At 37.7% G+C, this 16,840-nt stretch overlaps 1 protein-coding gene across 5 annotated transcripts in view; it reads left to right on the forward strand.

Moving 5' to 3' along the window:
* Positions 1 to 16,840, forward strand: part of LOC150108743 (twitchin-like) — a 2,666,638-nt gene that overhangs the window by 1,295,448 nt on the left and 1,354,350 nt on the right. For all 5 annotated transcript variants that reach the window (XM_090390962.1, XM_090390961.1, XM_090390964.1 and 2 more), the window contains one exon: positions 13,415 to 13,717. In XM_090390962.1, coding sequence (XP_090247088.1) covers positions 13,415 to 13,717 — 303 coding nt within the window. The remainder of the gene's footprint in view (positions 1 to 13,414; positions 13,718 to 16,840) is intronic.

The raw sequence follows: 16,840 nt of genomic DNA on the forward strand, positions 1-16,840 counted from the left end.
TTAGTATTTTTCCCCTAATGCAAAGCACATTCCCTTTCGGAGATATATGATGCTATGCATTAAAGGCAGCAGGCCAATACCCAGACCGGTTTCGACCTTTATTGAGGTCTCGTCAGTGGGAGCCAGACCTAAAGTATGGCACTACTTGCAAGAGTTGCCTCAGTCTTGCACTATGTGCAGGCGCAAACTTGACATACTTGTCTGTTTGTCAAGTTTGCACCTAACTTAAAATTGCTTGGTATCTTTAACAGACTAAAATAAGAATAATAAAATCCTATGTCTGGATCACATTGAATTATGGATGTAGGCATGGACATATACAAAATCCATACTCAGGAAATTGCAGGCCATTGAGATGTGGGTGCAATATATTGGAGAGAACTGAAGATTTCTTGGAAAAAAAAAAAAAAAAAAACTAATGAAGAGGTATTGAAGTTAATGGCAACTGAAAGTTCACTCATGGAAGATCTTATAAGGAGTAAGTGCAAGATGACAGGACACATATTAACAGGATCAGCAGGGAAGACATTTGTGGAAATACTGGAATGAAAACTGAAGAAAAGTGGAAATACTGGAGTGAAAACTAAAAGGAAGAACTCGAGTGAATTTCTCAAATTATTGAGAAACAACTATCTTAGACAGTATGTAAAACAGGGCATGTGAGAATCGAAAGTTTTAGATCTAATAATTTCATCAGAATGTAATTGTGAGTGGGATTTCGCATGTCCCTCTGGTTGGTGAGAGTGATTATGAAGTGATCATCTGGGTTGTGACTAGCCATGTGAGGATATATGTGGGATTATAAGGCTGGTGATTATGAAAATATTGATATTGACTCTTATGACTTGGAAATTCTAAAGGGATTATATTGGTTACAAACAGTATCAGTATGTATAATTGGAGAGGAAACAGGAGAATTCCCAGTGGAGAAGAGTTAGACAAGGATGCAAGTTATCACCTTTATTGTTTAACCGTTACAGTGAATAGATACTTAGAGAGGCACTTGAGGATGTAGAGGAAGGAATAAAAATAAATGGAAGAATCATTAATAACTTAAGATATGTGGATGATGTAGTGGTGATGTCAGAAAGTGAAAATGGATTACAACAAATTGTTCAAAGAATTAAAAACTCTTGTAAAGAGTATGGATAAGGATTTAACGCAAAGAAGACCAAGATAAAGATAATGGGCAGAAAAATAGGAGATAATGTAAAGATAAGATGTGGAGGAAAGATTTTAGAAGAAGTGGAAAGATTTCAATATTTAGGTAGCTGGATCTCAGAGAAAGGAACTTCAGAATTGGAAATTAGAAATAGAACAGGCAAAGCTAAATCGGCATTTATGGAAATGAAGAGAATTTTAATAAACAAGAATATTAAAATAGGTGTTAGAATTGGAATAGTTAAAGCAACAGTTTGGAGTATTGCAAGTTATGGAAGTGAGTTATGGACACTCAGAAAGAGAGATACGGAAAGAATTAATGCATTGGAAATGTGGTGTTATAGAAAGATGGAAAAGATTAGCTATACAGAGAGAATATCAAATGAAGAAGTTTTAAGAAGAATTGGGATGGAAAAAACACTGCTCAAGAATATTATGCAAAGAAAGACCAGATTTGCAGGGCATCTTCTGAGAGGTTCTTTGGGACACCTGACAAGAACTATATTACAAGAAAAAGTTGAGGGGAAGAAAAGATGTGGAAGACCAACTAGAGAGTGCTTCAATGACATCATGGAATAGACTGGTTTAAGAATGACTGAGGCGACAGACAGAGAAATGGAGAAGAGCTGCTCATCTGCTGCGACCCTCTTGCTAGAGGATGCTACCGGATGCCACGCGGCGATTATGAAAAGCTTAGGAGACAGCTTGCAGCTATGTCATGAAATATGAGATGTTAAGAAGTCAGGAGAACCAAAAGAATTTTAACAACATTGATGTGCAGATCTATTCTGAAGGACAAAAGACCAACTAAAGTACTAGGGTGGTCTGAAAAGTTCTTGGCCTAGCAATGAAAAAAACAAATTTATAATTTCAAAATTATTTTTATTTTTTAATATAATCTCCCTTAAGACTAATACATTTATTCCAGCGATGCTCCAGCACCATTATCCTGCCCCTGTAGTGGTTCTCAGTAAGATATACAAAATATCCCTCTACAGCTGCAATCACCTCTTGATTTGAAGAAAAACGCTGACCAATTAGAAAGAGTTTAATTTTGAGAACAGATAGACGTCTGAGGGAGCCAAATCTGGGGAATAGGGTGGATGTTCCAACAATTCATAGTGCAGATCACTTAATTTTCCCATTGCCAAAACACCTTTGTGGTCAGGTGCATTGTCCTGACCACAAAGGTGATTTTTTCTTCTGCAAACCAGGTCTTTTCTCACGAATTTTTTCATCTAGTCTGGTTAAAAGTTCGGAATAATATTCCCTGATTATTATTTTACCCTTTTCAAGATAAATAATAAACAAAATGCCTTTAGCATCCCAAATACACTGATGCCATTGGCCTTTCCTGCTGATGGAACTGACTTTGTCTTCTTTGGTGCTTAACAACCAGCTTCTATTCCACTGTTTTGACTGCTGTTTGGATTCTTGTGTGTAATGGTGAATCCAAGTCTTATCCATAGTAATAAATCAATGCACAGAAGCTGTTTTATTCTTGTTAAAATGCTCCAAGCACTGTTCAGAGATTTTCATGCTAGTGCGTTTTTGATCTGCTGTGAGCAAGCATGGCACCCATCTTGCTCAAAGCTTTTTCATTTGCAATTCTTCGTGCAGAATATATCCTACATGTTCTTTTGAAATGCCTATAATCCCAGCAATTTCATGCACTTTGACTCACCGGTCATCCAATACCACATCATGCACTTCATCAATGATTTCTAATGTTGTTACACTTTTTGGATGTCCTTCACATGGTTCATCTTCAAGACTGGTACGGCTACTTGGCAGCCCATTTCTTAATTGTCGAAAACAAAGGAGAAGAGTGCTCATAAGCTTTTATGAACTTTGAATGAATTTCTTTTGGCATTAAACCTTCTTTTACAAAGAATTTTATAACTGAACGATACTCAATTTTATCCATTTCAAGATATACAGACAACACTTTTGCTTCAGACAGCTGTATAAAACAAGCTACTTGATAGAATTACTTGCAATTTCACATGGATACTTACGACAAATGTACCAACTTAGAAAAAAAATCTTGCCAATAGTGTTGCCATCTATGGTCGAGGCTGAGAACTTTTCAGACTACCCTCATAGATGCTAAAGCATGAAATCTGATGGAAGGCAATGTGGCGGCAACACAAGATGATTAATGGAGATAATCAGTTGCATTAAGAGTATAAAGAGCAGGCCAGAAGAGTGACTAAATTGGTAAGGATAAAGTGAGTATGATCAGAAATTAACAAATCAGGCGAAGAAAAACCTTTGCAAGTTTTTTCGATATGTAGAAAGTAGAAGGAAGAATGATTATGTAAGATGCTGTTAACAGATAAAAGTGGAAGATTCATTTTTTTATTTTTTATTTTGTATGGGTTTTCTCCCTATTATTTCCCATCCCTTAGGATGAGCTGAGCCCCCCCCCCCCCAATTTAGGGATTAAGTATATTTTATGACTGTGTAGACCAGTTTGCTTGTTCTGAGGGATGAAAAAAACCTAAGTTCCCGGATGAAAAAAATCCTCTACCTCTATATGAGACTGTCTACTCACCTTTAGTCGAAAGAGACCAGATAAAGGTTCCTCACAACATGGACAGGAATTGAACCTATCTTTCTGACCAAAGGACTTCGTCTATACCAACTGAGCTACAGAAGCTCAGGAGATTGGTGACTGCTGCTGAGTACATAGTCAAGGTTTTCAGTGAGCAGTTAATGAGGATGTTTCATCCTCAGTGGGAAATCAAAAGCTCAGGTGTAGAGAATGAAATGAGAGAAGACTCAATGATGAACAAGCAAGAGGTATGTGAAGATTTAAGTAAGCTAGATGTCAATAAGGTAATTTATTTATTTGTATGGAGTTTCCTCCCTTTTTTCTCCCCCGTCCCTATTGGGGCGAGTCGAGCCCCCTCATGGAGTGGTTAAGTATTTATGGCTGTAGATCTGTATGTGTTCATGGAGCTGGTTTGCCTGCTTGTGGAACGAAAAATGCCAGATAAACTGGCAGAAAAATCCCTACTGCCCGTGTCCAAGACCAGCTAATTTGGCTATGGCTGAGGAAGATCCTCAAATTCCTCACGTCTTTGACGGGAATCGAACCTGGGACACTCCTTCCTCGGTCGTATGGTTGCGAAGCTCACAGCCACTAGGCTAACCGCGCGGACAAAAGGCAATAGGATTTGATGACATATCACACATTTCTTAAGGAGGTTCCAAGGAGTTATCATCAGCCTTGGCCTACCTGTTGGCCTGCCATTGTTATTTAATTTGTATATTAATGATATTGGGATGGGTTTAACTGAGGATATAAAACTATTTACAGATAATGCAAAACTAGAGAGGGTGGTGATGAACCAAACAAATGTGGCCTTACAGGAGGACTTATAGATTGTATGAATGGCAACATTATAGAACTGTCAGTTCAATGTTTCTAAGTGTAATGTTCTGAAATTTGGTAGGCAACAATGGGATGCAAAGTATATGCTTGGTAGGGGATTTTGACAAAAGTTGAGAAGGCAAGAGACCTTGAAGTGGTGATGGACAAGGATTTATAGTTTAGTTGTCACATTGCATAAGTTGTGAAATCATCATGTTGGATAATGGCAATGATGTGGGGGATGTTAATATGTGAAATAAAGAGATTCTTGTTCCATTACATAAGACTTTGATCAGGTGTCACATGGATTATTGTGCACAGATCCCCTTTCATTGTGATGAAAGGGTTTTCATTGTGATGAAGATATATTGGAAAGAATCCAAAGAAGACTGAATGAAGAAGCAATTTGCAAAACCTTGTGAATAGGAGGAAGAGAGGGGATATGATTTAGACATTTAAATTTGCAAAGGATTGTTACTAGGTTTTTGTGAAGAAATTTTTCATCCCTGTATAAGTAGTAGGGTGTGAGCTTGGACATAAAGAGCAGGTTTTTTGCATGGTGAATGGAATGTATTGGCTGACATCGCAGTTTAATGCAGATACATTGAATGAGTTTAAAACATAGCTTGATAGACTTTGCATGTGAGTGAGTTCTTGCTGAGATGAGTCTTTTGACTCCAGTAATATCAGGTGTTAATAATAATAATAAAGACAAAATTGTCATGTTATCAAATTTAGATCCTAGTGAATAAAGTAAGCAAAACTTTAAAAAAAAGGCAAAAATACTTATTAGAAATAAGAAACCCTCATTGTAAACAATGTGGTCTGGTGTTGGAGAAAGTGTTGAAAGATGTAATTTCATCCAATGTCATTCTGTTGTCTTTGAAATCATTAGGAAAATATTTATTGCAACATACCATTTTGTATTCTTTAGATAAAATGAGTCCTAAAATAAATTCTCCATGTAAAATAATAAGTAATAAGAGACTATATCTAGTAGCAAACCTAGAAGAGCTACTGATGTTAATGTTTTTAAAAGCAATTTTAACATTCAGAGATTGTCAAAAAAATCAAAAGGATGTTTTTTACCATTCAGAAAATTTTTAAGTCTATGGCTTAAAAAATTATGCAAATTTTTTAACCCATAGACAACAATTTATTCAAGAAAAAAAAAGTCAAAAGTGGAATAGTTAATTTTTCTCATTTAAGTTCTCTAGTAGGCACACTTTGGGTCGAATGTTATAGCTGAAAGCATCCTTACATTTAATTTTTTGACAGCTCTAATTTTCCTGTAACAAAAAAAAAAAAAAAATAATTAAAAAAAAATATATATATATAAATTAACTAAGTAAAAAATTTTAATCCATTAACACTTGCATGCCAGACTTGTGTCATACCTTCAGAAACATACTTTATCGTGAATGTGTTAAATATAATTCCATACAACTGTAGGAATGGAATTCTAACACTTATGCAGTATACTATATCAGACAACAGTGGCGTGCCCAGAGGGGGGGGGGCTGGGCATCCCCCCAAAGAAAAGGAAAAAAACACTAGAAAATTTTTCAAAAATCTCTTCCTAATTAAAATTGTTTTTTTTTTATTTATGTTGTGTCTTCTATTGCTATCCTACTTATGAATTAGCAATCACTGCAGATGCTCAGTCATAGGTCGTATGCGATATGTAGTGTGCATTCGCAAATCGTCTACTCAACTTGCCCCCCCTCCCCCAAGGTTAAATCCTGAGTGCTCAACCCCCTCCAAGATTAAATCCTGAGTGCACCACTGTCAGACAACATAATAGAAACTTTCCTGCATATAATGTGCTCTACAATTTTCATATCTTCCTTCATTATAATAACTACTGTGTTAGAATAATAAATTTATAATATAAACCAAAATAATTACCCAATGTTTTGACATTCATATCAAGGTCATCATGAGTACACTGAATTCCATATACCACAAGGTGGGTAAAGGGTGATTTTCTCTGTATACTGCAAGCTCATACATGCTAGCCAGTACATGGATGTAAACACTTATCACTACACTTCACAAAAACTTGGAGTCATTAACCCTCAAAAATAGAGCAGTGACAGTTTGATTTAATGAGCAAGCTCTTAAGCAAGAATTACAAATTATTAGCAATATGTTTATCTGACCATACTCTTAACCATGCTACTGGCCAAGACATCTATAGATGTCAAGGTTATCATGAATGCGAAGTGCATATTAAAATTGTAATACCATTGATATTACATGAAATATATGATGGATACGAAGCATATGAGGATGCGCATTTGATCCATAATGGCTGATTATGTGGTTAACGTAATACAGCAAATTGATTGGAAAGGAACCTGTTCTTTACATTGTTTAATAAAGTTTAAAAATGAAGTTTTTATTAATAGCACTATCAAAGTCATGAATAATGTTCTTTTGCAAAGCTTTTGTACTATATTCAAGTTCATTTTTCAAGTTTTCCAAAGTATTGTCCACTGCATGCTCAGAAATAAATTTTTTTTGTATTTTTTAAAATATTTCTTCCACTTGTTCATTACTTAACCCTTTTTTTGCCTTTCAGGTCTGCTATAGCACTACTAATGGCCTTCCGATGATCTTTATTATGCCTTGGCAGTGCCTCAAGAGGTTTGCCATAATTATCAGTTTTTTATTTCTAAATATTCTTCTTCTTAACTGGAAATTCACTTATGTATTCATCTCTGAGGTCAAGACAGTAGAGTTATTCTCCCCAACTGGTGGCAGTGTGGCCATCTTGGTTATACACAAATCATCTGATGCATTCGCTAGATCCAGCACTCTCAAATTCCTGTTACCTTTCGTCACAAACTGCCTTATTATGTTTAGTCAGCTGCATAAATTCCATTTCCTTTTGCACATGTATCTTTTCTTTCTTCCACTCTATGTTCCCATAGTTGAAATCCCCATTATAATTACCTCTCCTTCATCCTTAGAGCCTATTTATCAATGCAAAGCATCCCTTAGCGTATAGCAGCAATCAGCTATATGTTGTGTTCTTATAGTGAACTCTTATATTCTCTTTAGCTGCTGTAGTTCACTTGCTGTCACTGCTATTACCTCCCACCCCCATTCTGTTCTCTCTGCCCTCTCTGAAAATACTATACCCCTTAGATTCTGTTCTATTAACTATATCGTGTTTCGACAAGATCTTCCTAATGTGAATAAATTTTGGCTAGGAAAACTAACAAATGCCAAAAATTTTCTTTACCTCTTTTTCCTGATGCTCCTGGCATTCATATATACACTGCTTGGAAAGAAATCAATGGACACTATAGCGTGAGGGAACAAACAACTATGGCATTCACTCTCTTTAATAAGATGCATGGCCTCTTTTTTCCATGATGACTGCCACAATCCTATGTGGCATACTTCCTACAAACATACGATAGTGATCAATGGGAATTTTGGACTATTCTTTCTGTAGACATTTACTGAGGTCCTGGCTGTTATGAGATAGACGTCCCTTGACCTCACTCAATGTTCCAATTCATCCCACTGATGTTTAATAGGATTGATATTAGGGCTCTGTAGATGCCAGTCAAGTGTGGTAACATTTATTTCCACCAATCATGCAGTTATAGCAGCAGCTTTATGACACAGTGTATTTTCTTGCTGAAAGAGACAATGATCATTTCTATAAAAACACAACAAAGTAGGAAGCATTGCATTTTACAGAATGTTCAGATACCTCTCAGAGTTCAATGTTTGTGGCATACAAAGAGAGATCTGAGGCTAAACCAGGAAAATCAGGACCATACCATCACACTGCCACCTCCAAATTTCATACTTGGGGTTACTCACTCTGGTAAGAGACATTAACCAGTCATCCGCCACACCCACACCTGTCCATCTGCTCTGTAGAGAGTGTAACATGATTCATTACTCCATAATAACTTTCCAAGCTTCCAAGTCCCACTGTTGCATTATTATCTTTGCAACTGAAGATGACACTACATGTTGGTTCAAGTAATGTGGAGCGTTCATATTGCAATCCTACCATGGAAACCCTTGTTATAAGCCTGTGAATATTTTTGTGCAGTTTCATCTTGCAGTTGATGCCTGGAACTCAGCATTCAATGTTGACGAATGGTGGTTTTTGCACATTATCCTTCATAGTACCCTACCGTCACATTCAGTGAGTCTGGTGGGTTGTGCACTGCAGGTAGCACTTGCAGTTAACTTCCGTGCACTTCCATCTCAGTCCAGTATCACTGATTGTTGACCTGAGATGGCCGAATTTAGCAACAATTGGCCGAATTGAGAGGCTTGCAACATTGCATCCTATCAGAATACCTCTTTTAAACTCTGTCAGTTCCCTTCTCACAGCCATTTCACCCAGACATAGTTGCACTGACTTGCGAGCATCATATTCCTCCAATTTATACTGGCTATATATGCATGACTCATTACATGGCACGATGCATCTTGCCCTATAAGCGGTGTCTATTGGCTTCTTTCCAAGCAGTGTGTACAGCACACTGATTAAACTGATTGCAGCCACAACAATCCTTAAAGGTTTGTTTAGACTATCTCATTTAGATTATTATCTGAAGAAATATAGTCATTTTTATTATCATCACACTCACCTGATTTTTGCATTTCCTATCTTTGATTCAGCACTTTTTCCAGACACCTAATATCTAAATATATACAAATAAAAATTATTAGCATTATATAAGTTATTTTCAGCTACTGAATTCACTCCATGCATCCATGCTGCATACCATCCCTTCTGCATAACCTATGCATCAACTTATTTGCAATCATGGTCCTCATTCTCAACTTGCCACTATCATACTATGGCAGCAGACTTACTATCTTACTCCACTCTGTTTATTTAATTATTATTATTATTTTTTGCTATTTCCAATAACTTATTTATACCTTTCCCGTATCATACTTGTTACCTTTCATACCATTTCAACCTGCTTTAATTATTATCTCTTTCTCTTTACCACCTTGTATCTAATAGCCTCCCTAACATTATTATTATTATTGAGGCCTCCATGGAGTCAAAAGACTCATTGCAGGAGATCCTTTTTAGGAAACACAAAGTCTATCATGCCACTCCTTAAACTGATTGACTGTTCTCGCTCTCACCACTCTATCAAGCAATGCATTCCATAGTTCAACCACCCTCCATGAAAATCACTCCTCACTATCTTGCTCACAGTTTCCTTTTACTTCCAGGGATGACCCCTTTTCATCACTCCTTCACGCTGGTCAACCAAGTGAAAGAAAACTCTCCAGTATCAACCCTGTAACCACCTCTCAACAGCTTAAAAGTCTCAATCATATCATCTCTCCTTCTTCTATCCACAAAACTCTGCAGTCCACATTTCCTCAACCAAGCCTCATAATTAACACTGTACAGTCCTGAAACCATCTTTGTTATCTGCCTTTGTACCCTTTCCACAGTTAATTTATCCTCTTCAAATCCTGTGGACTAAATCTGTGAACAATAGTCTAAGTGTGGTCTGATCAGAGTCTTATACAATGGAATGATAACCCTCTTATCTCTGCAGGCCAGCATCCTTCTCATAATTGCAGCAATCCTCTGTATTACCTTCACCACCTTTGCAATATGTCCACTAAATTTCAGGTTTCTATCAATCATCAACCCCAGATCTCTTATCTCCCCTACTTCCTCAAGTATAGCTCCTCTAATAGAATATGCAGCATTCCATCGATGTGTCCCAAACCTCAAGACCTTAAAATTTTGCTGCATTAAATCGCATTCCCCATTCATTTGCCTGTCTGTCTAGCTTATTCAAATCCTCTTTCAGAACTACCACATCTGCAATATTTCTAATAACTCTTCCCAGCTTCACATCATCTGCAAACAACTAACTATCCACTTGCAATCCTCTGACAATGTCATTGATATAAAGGTTAAATAGTATATGTCCCATAATAGATTTAGTTTAATCCTTTATCCCAGTGAGAGCAAACAAAGTTTGCGCCTGAAAATATCTTCAGGACTAAATATAGTGTTGTACTATCTTATCCAGTAAGTAGTGCAACACCAAGGCAACTCGTGGCAAAGGTGGAGCAAGCTACCAGGCACTTCTAACCCAGTATCTCCCATAATGCAAAACACATTTCCTATGTGGATATGTATACTGTTATGCATTAAAGGGATTGGCCATCTACCCAGACTAGTTTCGACCTTTATTGAGGTCTCTTCAGTGGGAGCCAGGCCCAGAGCTGGGCCTGGCTCCCACTGAAGAGACCTCAATAAAGGTCGAAACTAGTCTGGGTAGATGGCCAATCCCTTTACTGGGCCTGGCTCCCACTGAAGAGACCTCAATAAAGGTCGAAACTAGTCTGGGTAGATGGCCAATCCCTTTAATGCATAACAGTATACATATCCACATAGGAAATGTGTTTTGCATTATGGGAGATACTGGGTTAGAAGTGCCTGGTAGCTTGCTCCACCTTTGCCACGAGTTGCCTTGGTGTTGCACTACTTACTGGATAAGATAGTACAACACTATATTTAGTCCTGAAGATATTTTCAGGCGCAAACTTTGTTTGCTCTCACTGGGATAAAGGATTAAACTAAATCTATTATAGTCTAACCTAGTGATAAATAAATTTTCAACAGTATATGTCCCAGTACTGAGCCCTGTGGGACTACACCTGTAACCCTCTGCCACCTTGAAACTGCCCCACCATACACAACTCTCTGATACCTATCACACAGCCAATCCTGAATCCAGTTGACCAATCTGACATCCAGATCCATGTGCTGCAATATATGCCTTTGTTAAGTCTAAGAAAATTGCAGTATATGCCTTTCCCTCATCTAATGTTCTTGTAACTTTATTATAAAAGGCTAGCATATTGCTAAAACAAGAGCACCCTTTCACAAATCCATGTTGACTCTCACAGATAACATTACCCTCATCTGTCCAGTGCTGTTTACGGTCCCTCACTACTTTCTCCAAGATCTTAACAACTACTGATGACACACAGACTGGTCTATAATTAGACACTTCCAGTCTGTTACCACCCTTATGCAATGGCACTATCTTACCTTCCTTCCATTCCCTGGGCACCTTTCCTGTAGACATACTTTCATTGAAAAGCCAGGTCAAATGAACTGTCAGTTCTTTAGTACATTCTCTCAAAACTTGTGGTGAAATACCATCCAGACCCACAGCTTTACTGACACCAGAGTACTCAACATCTGGAACACACTCTCCTCCTTCACTTCTAAACCTCGAATCTGCCCTATCTCTCTAGTATTAATATTTACTCCTCCCGGATGAAATGCTCCAATAAAGTGTTCATTGAACAATTCCACTATGTCCTCTGCATCAGTCATTCTATTCCCAATTTTATCCGTCAATCTTTCACAGTCATTTCTCCTGCTACTGGCCACATAGCTAAAAAATTCCTTAGGATTTTCTTTGGATCTTAGGGTGAAATCTGTTCTCCTATTCCAGTTTTGCCTTCCTTACCATACAAGCCACTATTCTGGCCTGTGTCTTATACTCTTCATGCATCTTTTCTTCACCTGTCTCCTTATATCTCTTCCATAGTCTCTTTTTTGCATGCAATTCCTGCTTAATATTGTTTGCCATTCACTTTACTCCAAATTGTGTCCTCTTCTTCACTCGTGAAATACAGCTTACTTTTCCTCTAACAAATATTCCTTCACATCCCAAGCACTAATGATATCTCATCCCTCCATAAAACTTTCTCAAGTTGACATCTAGGACTATTATAATCACCTGCCTTATAATTCCACATATGTTCCCATCTCTTTGATACTCCTGCATGTCTATTCATTTTCCAAGTCAAAACCACATGGTCACTCTCTCCAGCTGGTAGGAGAGATGTCATCTCAGTTATTATCAACCCTTCTGATGTTATTTGGATCTAAATCCAAAAGTCTCGAATCTCTTTATCGACATCTTTAATCTTGCACTGGAAAACATGATTTCATCAAGCACTTTTTTAATAAGAAAACAACAGTAATTTTTTCTCTCTCGCTCTCTTTCTCTTCTATTCCTTTCTCTTGTTTCCATGCATATCTTGTTTCTTTCTCTTCTCAGCAGTACCTTCATCAGACATTTCTCTATGCTCTCTCTCTCCTGCTTTGTCCTATGAAAGACTCTGTTCAAGCTTTTTTATCTCTAGCATTATACCTACCTTGACATTCTGTAGTTCATTGAGGCTGTCATTCTTATTCTCATCAATGTTATTCATTCTCTCTCTCTCTCTCTCTCTCTCTCTCTCTCTCTCTCTCTCTCTCCTCTCACTGTCCTTACCCTTTTTGAGGCACATTTTCATGTCTGTTTGCTCTTTCAACATGACCCATGCTTCTGGCACTTGCTTTCCAAGCACTTTTCACACACAATCTCTCTATCTTTCTCCACTCGTATTTTCAGTCTCCGAAGAATACTCATTCTCAATAACAATTACAAACAGTTTAACAGAATCATTAAACCACAGAGAATCCCTCATGTTGAACTCCTTAAACAAAGATTCATTTTGCACTACCACTCAAATATGCATTGATTATATGTGGTGTCCTATGAAATGTACAATATACTGTAACCTGATTATAACTACGTCAAAGAAATTAAACTAAATCACATTTAATTTAATTAAACACTAAATTCTGGTAATAGCATTTATAAAGAATTTCTGAATTTCTCCAATTTTTTTTTTTTTTTTTTTTTTTTTTTTTTTTTTTTTTTTTTACCACAGCATGCAACCAAGCAGGCAATCAATTTTAAGAATATGAAATCTTATAATTTGATTGTATGTGAATTTCTTTGTGAGCATTTGTTATATTTTAATTATTTTCATTTTTTGTAGACCCACCTTCACAACCAGGTGTTCCAGAACCCAAGGACTGGGATAAAGACCGGGTGGATCTCAAATGGACTGCTCCTATTAAGGATGGTGGTGCTCCCATAGTTGCATACATTATAGAGAAGAAAGAAAAAAGTAGTTCTCAGTGGGTGAAAGCTGCTCACATTGATGGCAATATTTGTGAAGGCCGTGTTTTGGATCTAGAACAGGGTGACACTTATCAGTTCCGAGTGAAAGCTGTAAATGCTGCTGGTCCTGGTATCCCAAGTGATGCAAGCAAGCCTGTAATAGCCAAACCTCGTAGGCGTATGTATCTCGAACATTTTATGTGATCTTTAAATTAATAAATAAATATATATATTTAAAGAAATTTAAAGACTAGAAGCTCAGGGATACCAAAATAAAAAAAATTGTTTATTATTTGAATGCACAACTAGTTTCATCTTCTTAGATGACTTCATTTGGTGCATAACATGAAAAGAGAAATACCAAAATATACATTACTCGAAAAACAACAGCTATAATTATCTTGCAAATGAAGATGCATGCCTATAATAATCAAAACAAAAATGTTCAGAATTCTTGAGATAGGAGGTGGTCAAGCCTATTAAACATTTTAAACTTTGGCCAAAAGTTTTTTGAAAGCTTGTATGTGTGAGAATCAGTGCCTTCTATGATGTGTCTAAGTGGAGTGTTTTCCTTTGTATTTACCAATGTACCCACAGAAGATGTGATTGTCTTTAGGTGGGAGTTGAATTTCATCGCTTGGTGTGTAAGACCACAACCTGTTTAATGGAGGTCTCAAGTGGCTTGTTAAAGTTTCGTCTCTAGAACAGGATTTCTGTACTATGTAAAAATTAAATTACAAATACAAATATTATATATATATACACACACACACACTAGGGGGGGGGGGATATTCCCCTGGACAGCTATGGCACCCAATTCCCCCAAGTTCCGGACCGGTAGGCTGGTTCTCCTTCAATTCTGATGATCGAATTTTGAAGACATGAAAGCCTGGTTCTGCCCCCATGGCACCTAGGGTAGCCCCTGAATTGAATAGCTTCTCTCTTGGCACCTTGTCATATGCCTTTTCCAGATCGACAAAACTTAAATACAGATCTTTGTTATATTCCCATGCTTTCTCAACTATTTGTCGTAAAGTGAAGATCTGTTCCTGACACCCTCTATTTGGCCAGAATCCAGCTTGTTCTTCACTGAGCTTTCCTTCCACACTTATTCTCAATCGTTTCTCAAGTATACTTGCATTGATCTTGCCAGAAACACTCAGTAGGGAAATACCTCTGTAATTCTCACATTCAGTTTTATTTCCCTTTTTATATATGGGTTCTATTAGAGCTCTACTCCAATCATCGTGAATTCGTCCCTCTTTCCAGGCTTATTGAACTGTGCAACTGAAAGACTTTTATACCACCATACTTCAGCACATGTTTGACAGAAGAGGATATAATAAGAGGAATAGAAGTCGCTGGGTACAGCATTTTTCGGCAGGATAGGAGGGGAAAGCGTGGCGGTGGGGTACTGCTTATGATAAGTGACGACCTATGTCCTCTAAGAGTGGAGGCTTTGGAGGGCAGTGAGACAAATGATTTTGAAAGCATATGGTGTGAGGCAGAGGTGGGCAAGACATGATATTTAGTGGGGTGTTGCTACCGACTCAGGAGCACAGAGGATGGGGACCAGCAGATGTTTAGACAGTTAAGTTTGGCAAGTGCAAGAAGAATGATTGTTATGGGACATTTTAACTACAGTAGTATAAACTGGGGAGAGAAAGATGAATGTAGCAATAAGGGAATGGTATTTCTAGAATCCTTCAGGGACAAATGTCTTATGCAACATGTAACAGAGGGAACAAGAGTTTCAAGAGTTTTGGATTTGGTTATAGCATCAAAAGAGTTGATAATAACTGAGATGACATCTCTCCCACCCGTTGGAGAGAGTGACCATGTGGTTTTGACTTGGAAAATGAAGAGGCATGCAGGAATATCAAAGAGAAGGGAACGTATGTGGAATTATAAGGCAGGTGATTTATAATAGTTTAAGACGTCAACTTGAGGAAGTTTCATGGAGGGAGGAATTCGAAGGCCGGGATATCATCAGTGCATAGGAAATTGTGAAAGAATATTTGTTAGCAGCAATGGTAAGTTGTATACTATGAGTGTAAAAAGAGAACACATCTTGGAGTAAAGTGGATGACAAACAATATTAAACAAGAATTGTATGCAAAAAAGAGGCTATGGAAGAGATATAAGGAGACAGGTGAAGAGAAGATAAATGAAGAGTATCAGACACAGGCCAGAATAGTGACTGGTATGGCAAGGAAGATAAAACTGGAATATGAGACGAGATTGGCCCTAAGATCCAAAGAAAATCCTCGGGAATTTTTTAGATATGTGGCCAGTAGGAGGAGAAATGACTGTGAAAGAATGATATTGTGGGATAAAAATGGGAATAGAGTGACTGATGCAGAGGACATAGTGGAATTGTTCAATCAACACTTTATTGGAGTATTTAATCCTGGAGGAGTCAGTTTTAATGATAGAGGGATTGGGCAGGTTTGAGGTTTAGAGGTACAGGAGGAGAGGATGTTTCAAATACTGAGCACTCTGGATATCAGTAAAGCTTTGGGACTGGATGGTATTTCACCACGAGTTTTGAGAGAATGTGCTAGGGAACTGACAGTGCCTTTAACCTAGCTTTTCAATGAAAGTCTGGCTGCAGGAGAGGTGCCCAGGGAATGGAAGGAGGGTAAGATAGTGCCATTGCATAAGGGTAGTAACAGGCTGGAAGTGTCTAATTATAGGCCAGCCTGTGTGTCATCAGTAGTTGTTAAGATCTTGGAAAAAGTAATGAAGGACCGTATACAGCATTGGGCAGATGAGGGTAACGTTATCTTGAGAGTCAACAGGGATTTGTGAAAGGGCGCTCTTGTTTTAGCAATATGCTAGCCTTTTATAATAAAGTTACACGAACATTAGATGAGGGAAAGGCATATACTGCAATTTTCTTTGACTTAGCAAAGGTATTTGACAGGGTTCCACATGATAAGCTGATATTTAAGTTTGAACACATGGGTCTGGATATCAGATTGGTCACCTGGATTCAGCATTGGCTGTCTGATAGGTATCAGAGAGTTGTGTATGGTGCAGCAGTTTCAAGAAAGCAGAGGGTTACAAGTGGGGTCCCGCAGGGCTCAGTACCAAGACCTATAATGTTTAACCTTTATATCAATGACATTGCCAGTGGATTGCAAGGGGATATTCAGTTGTTTGGTGATGATGCGATGCTGGGAAGGACTATTAGTAATAGTGCAGATGTGGTAGCCCTGCAAGAGGATTTGAATAAGCTAGATAGATGGGCAATTGAATGGGGGTCTCAGTTTAATGCAGCAAAATGTAAGGTCTTGAG

The sequence above is a fragment of the Typopeltis vanoorti genome, chromosome 3, assembly GCF_054136105.1.
Source record: "Typopeltis vanoorti isolate ZY-2024b chromosome 3, IOZ_Tvanoo_1.0, whole genome shotgun sequence".
In the NCBI taxonomy this organism is placed as follows: Eukaryota; Metazoa; Arthropoda; class Arachnida; order Uropygi; family Thelyphonidae; genus Typopeltis; species Typopeltis vanoorti.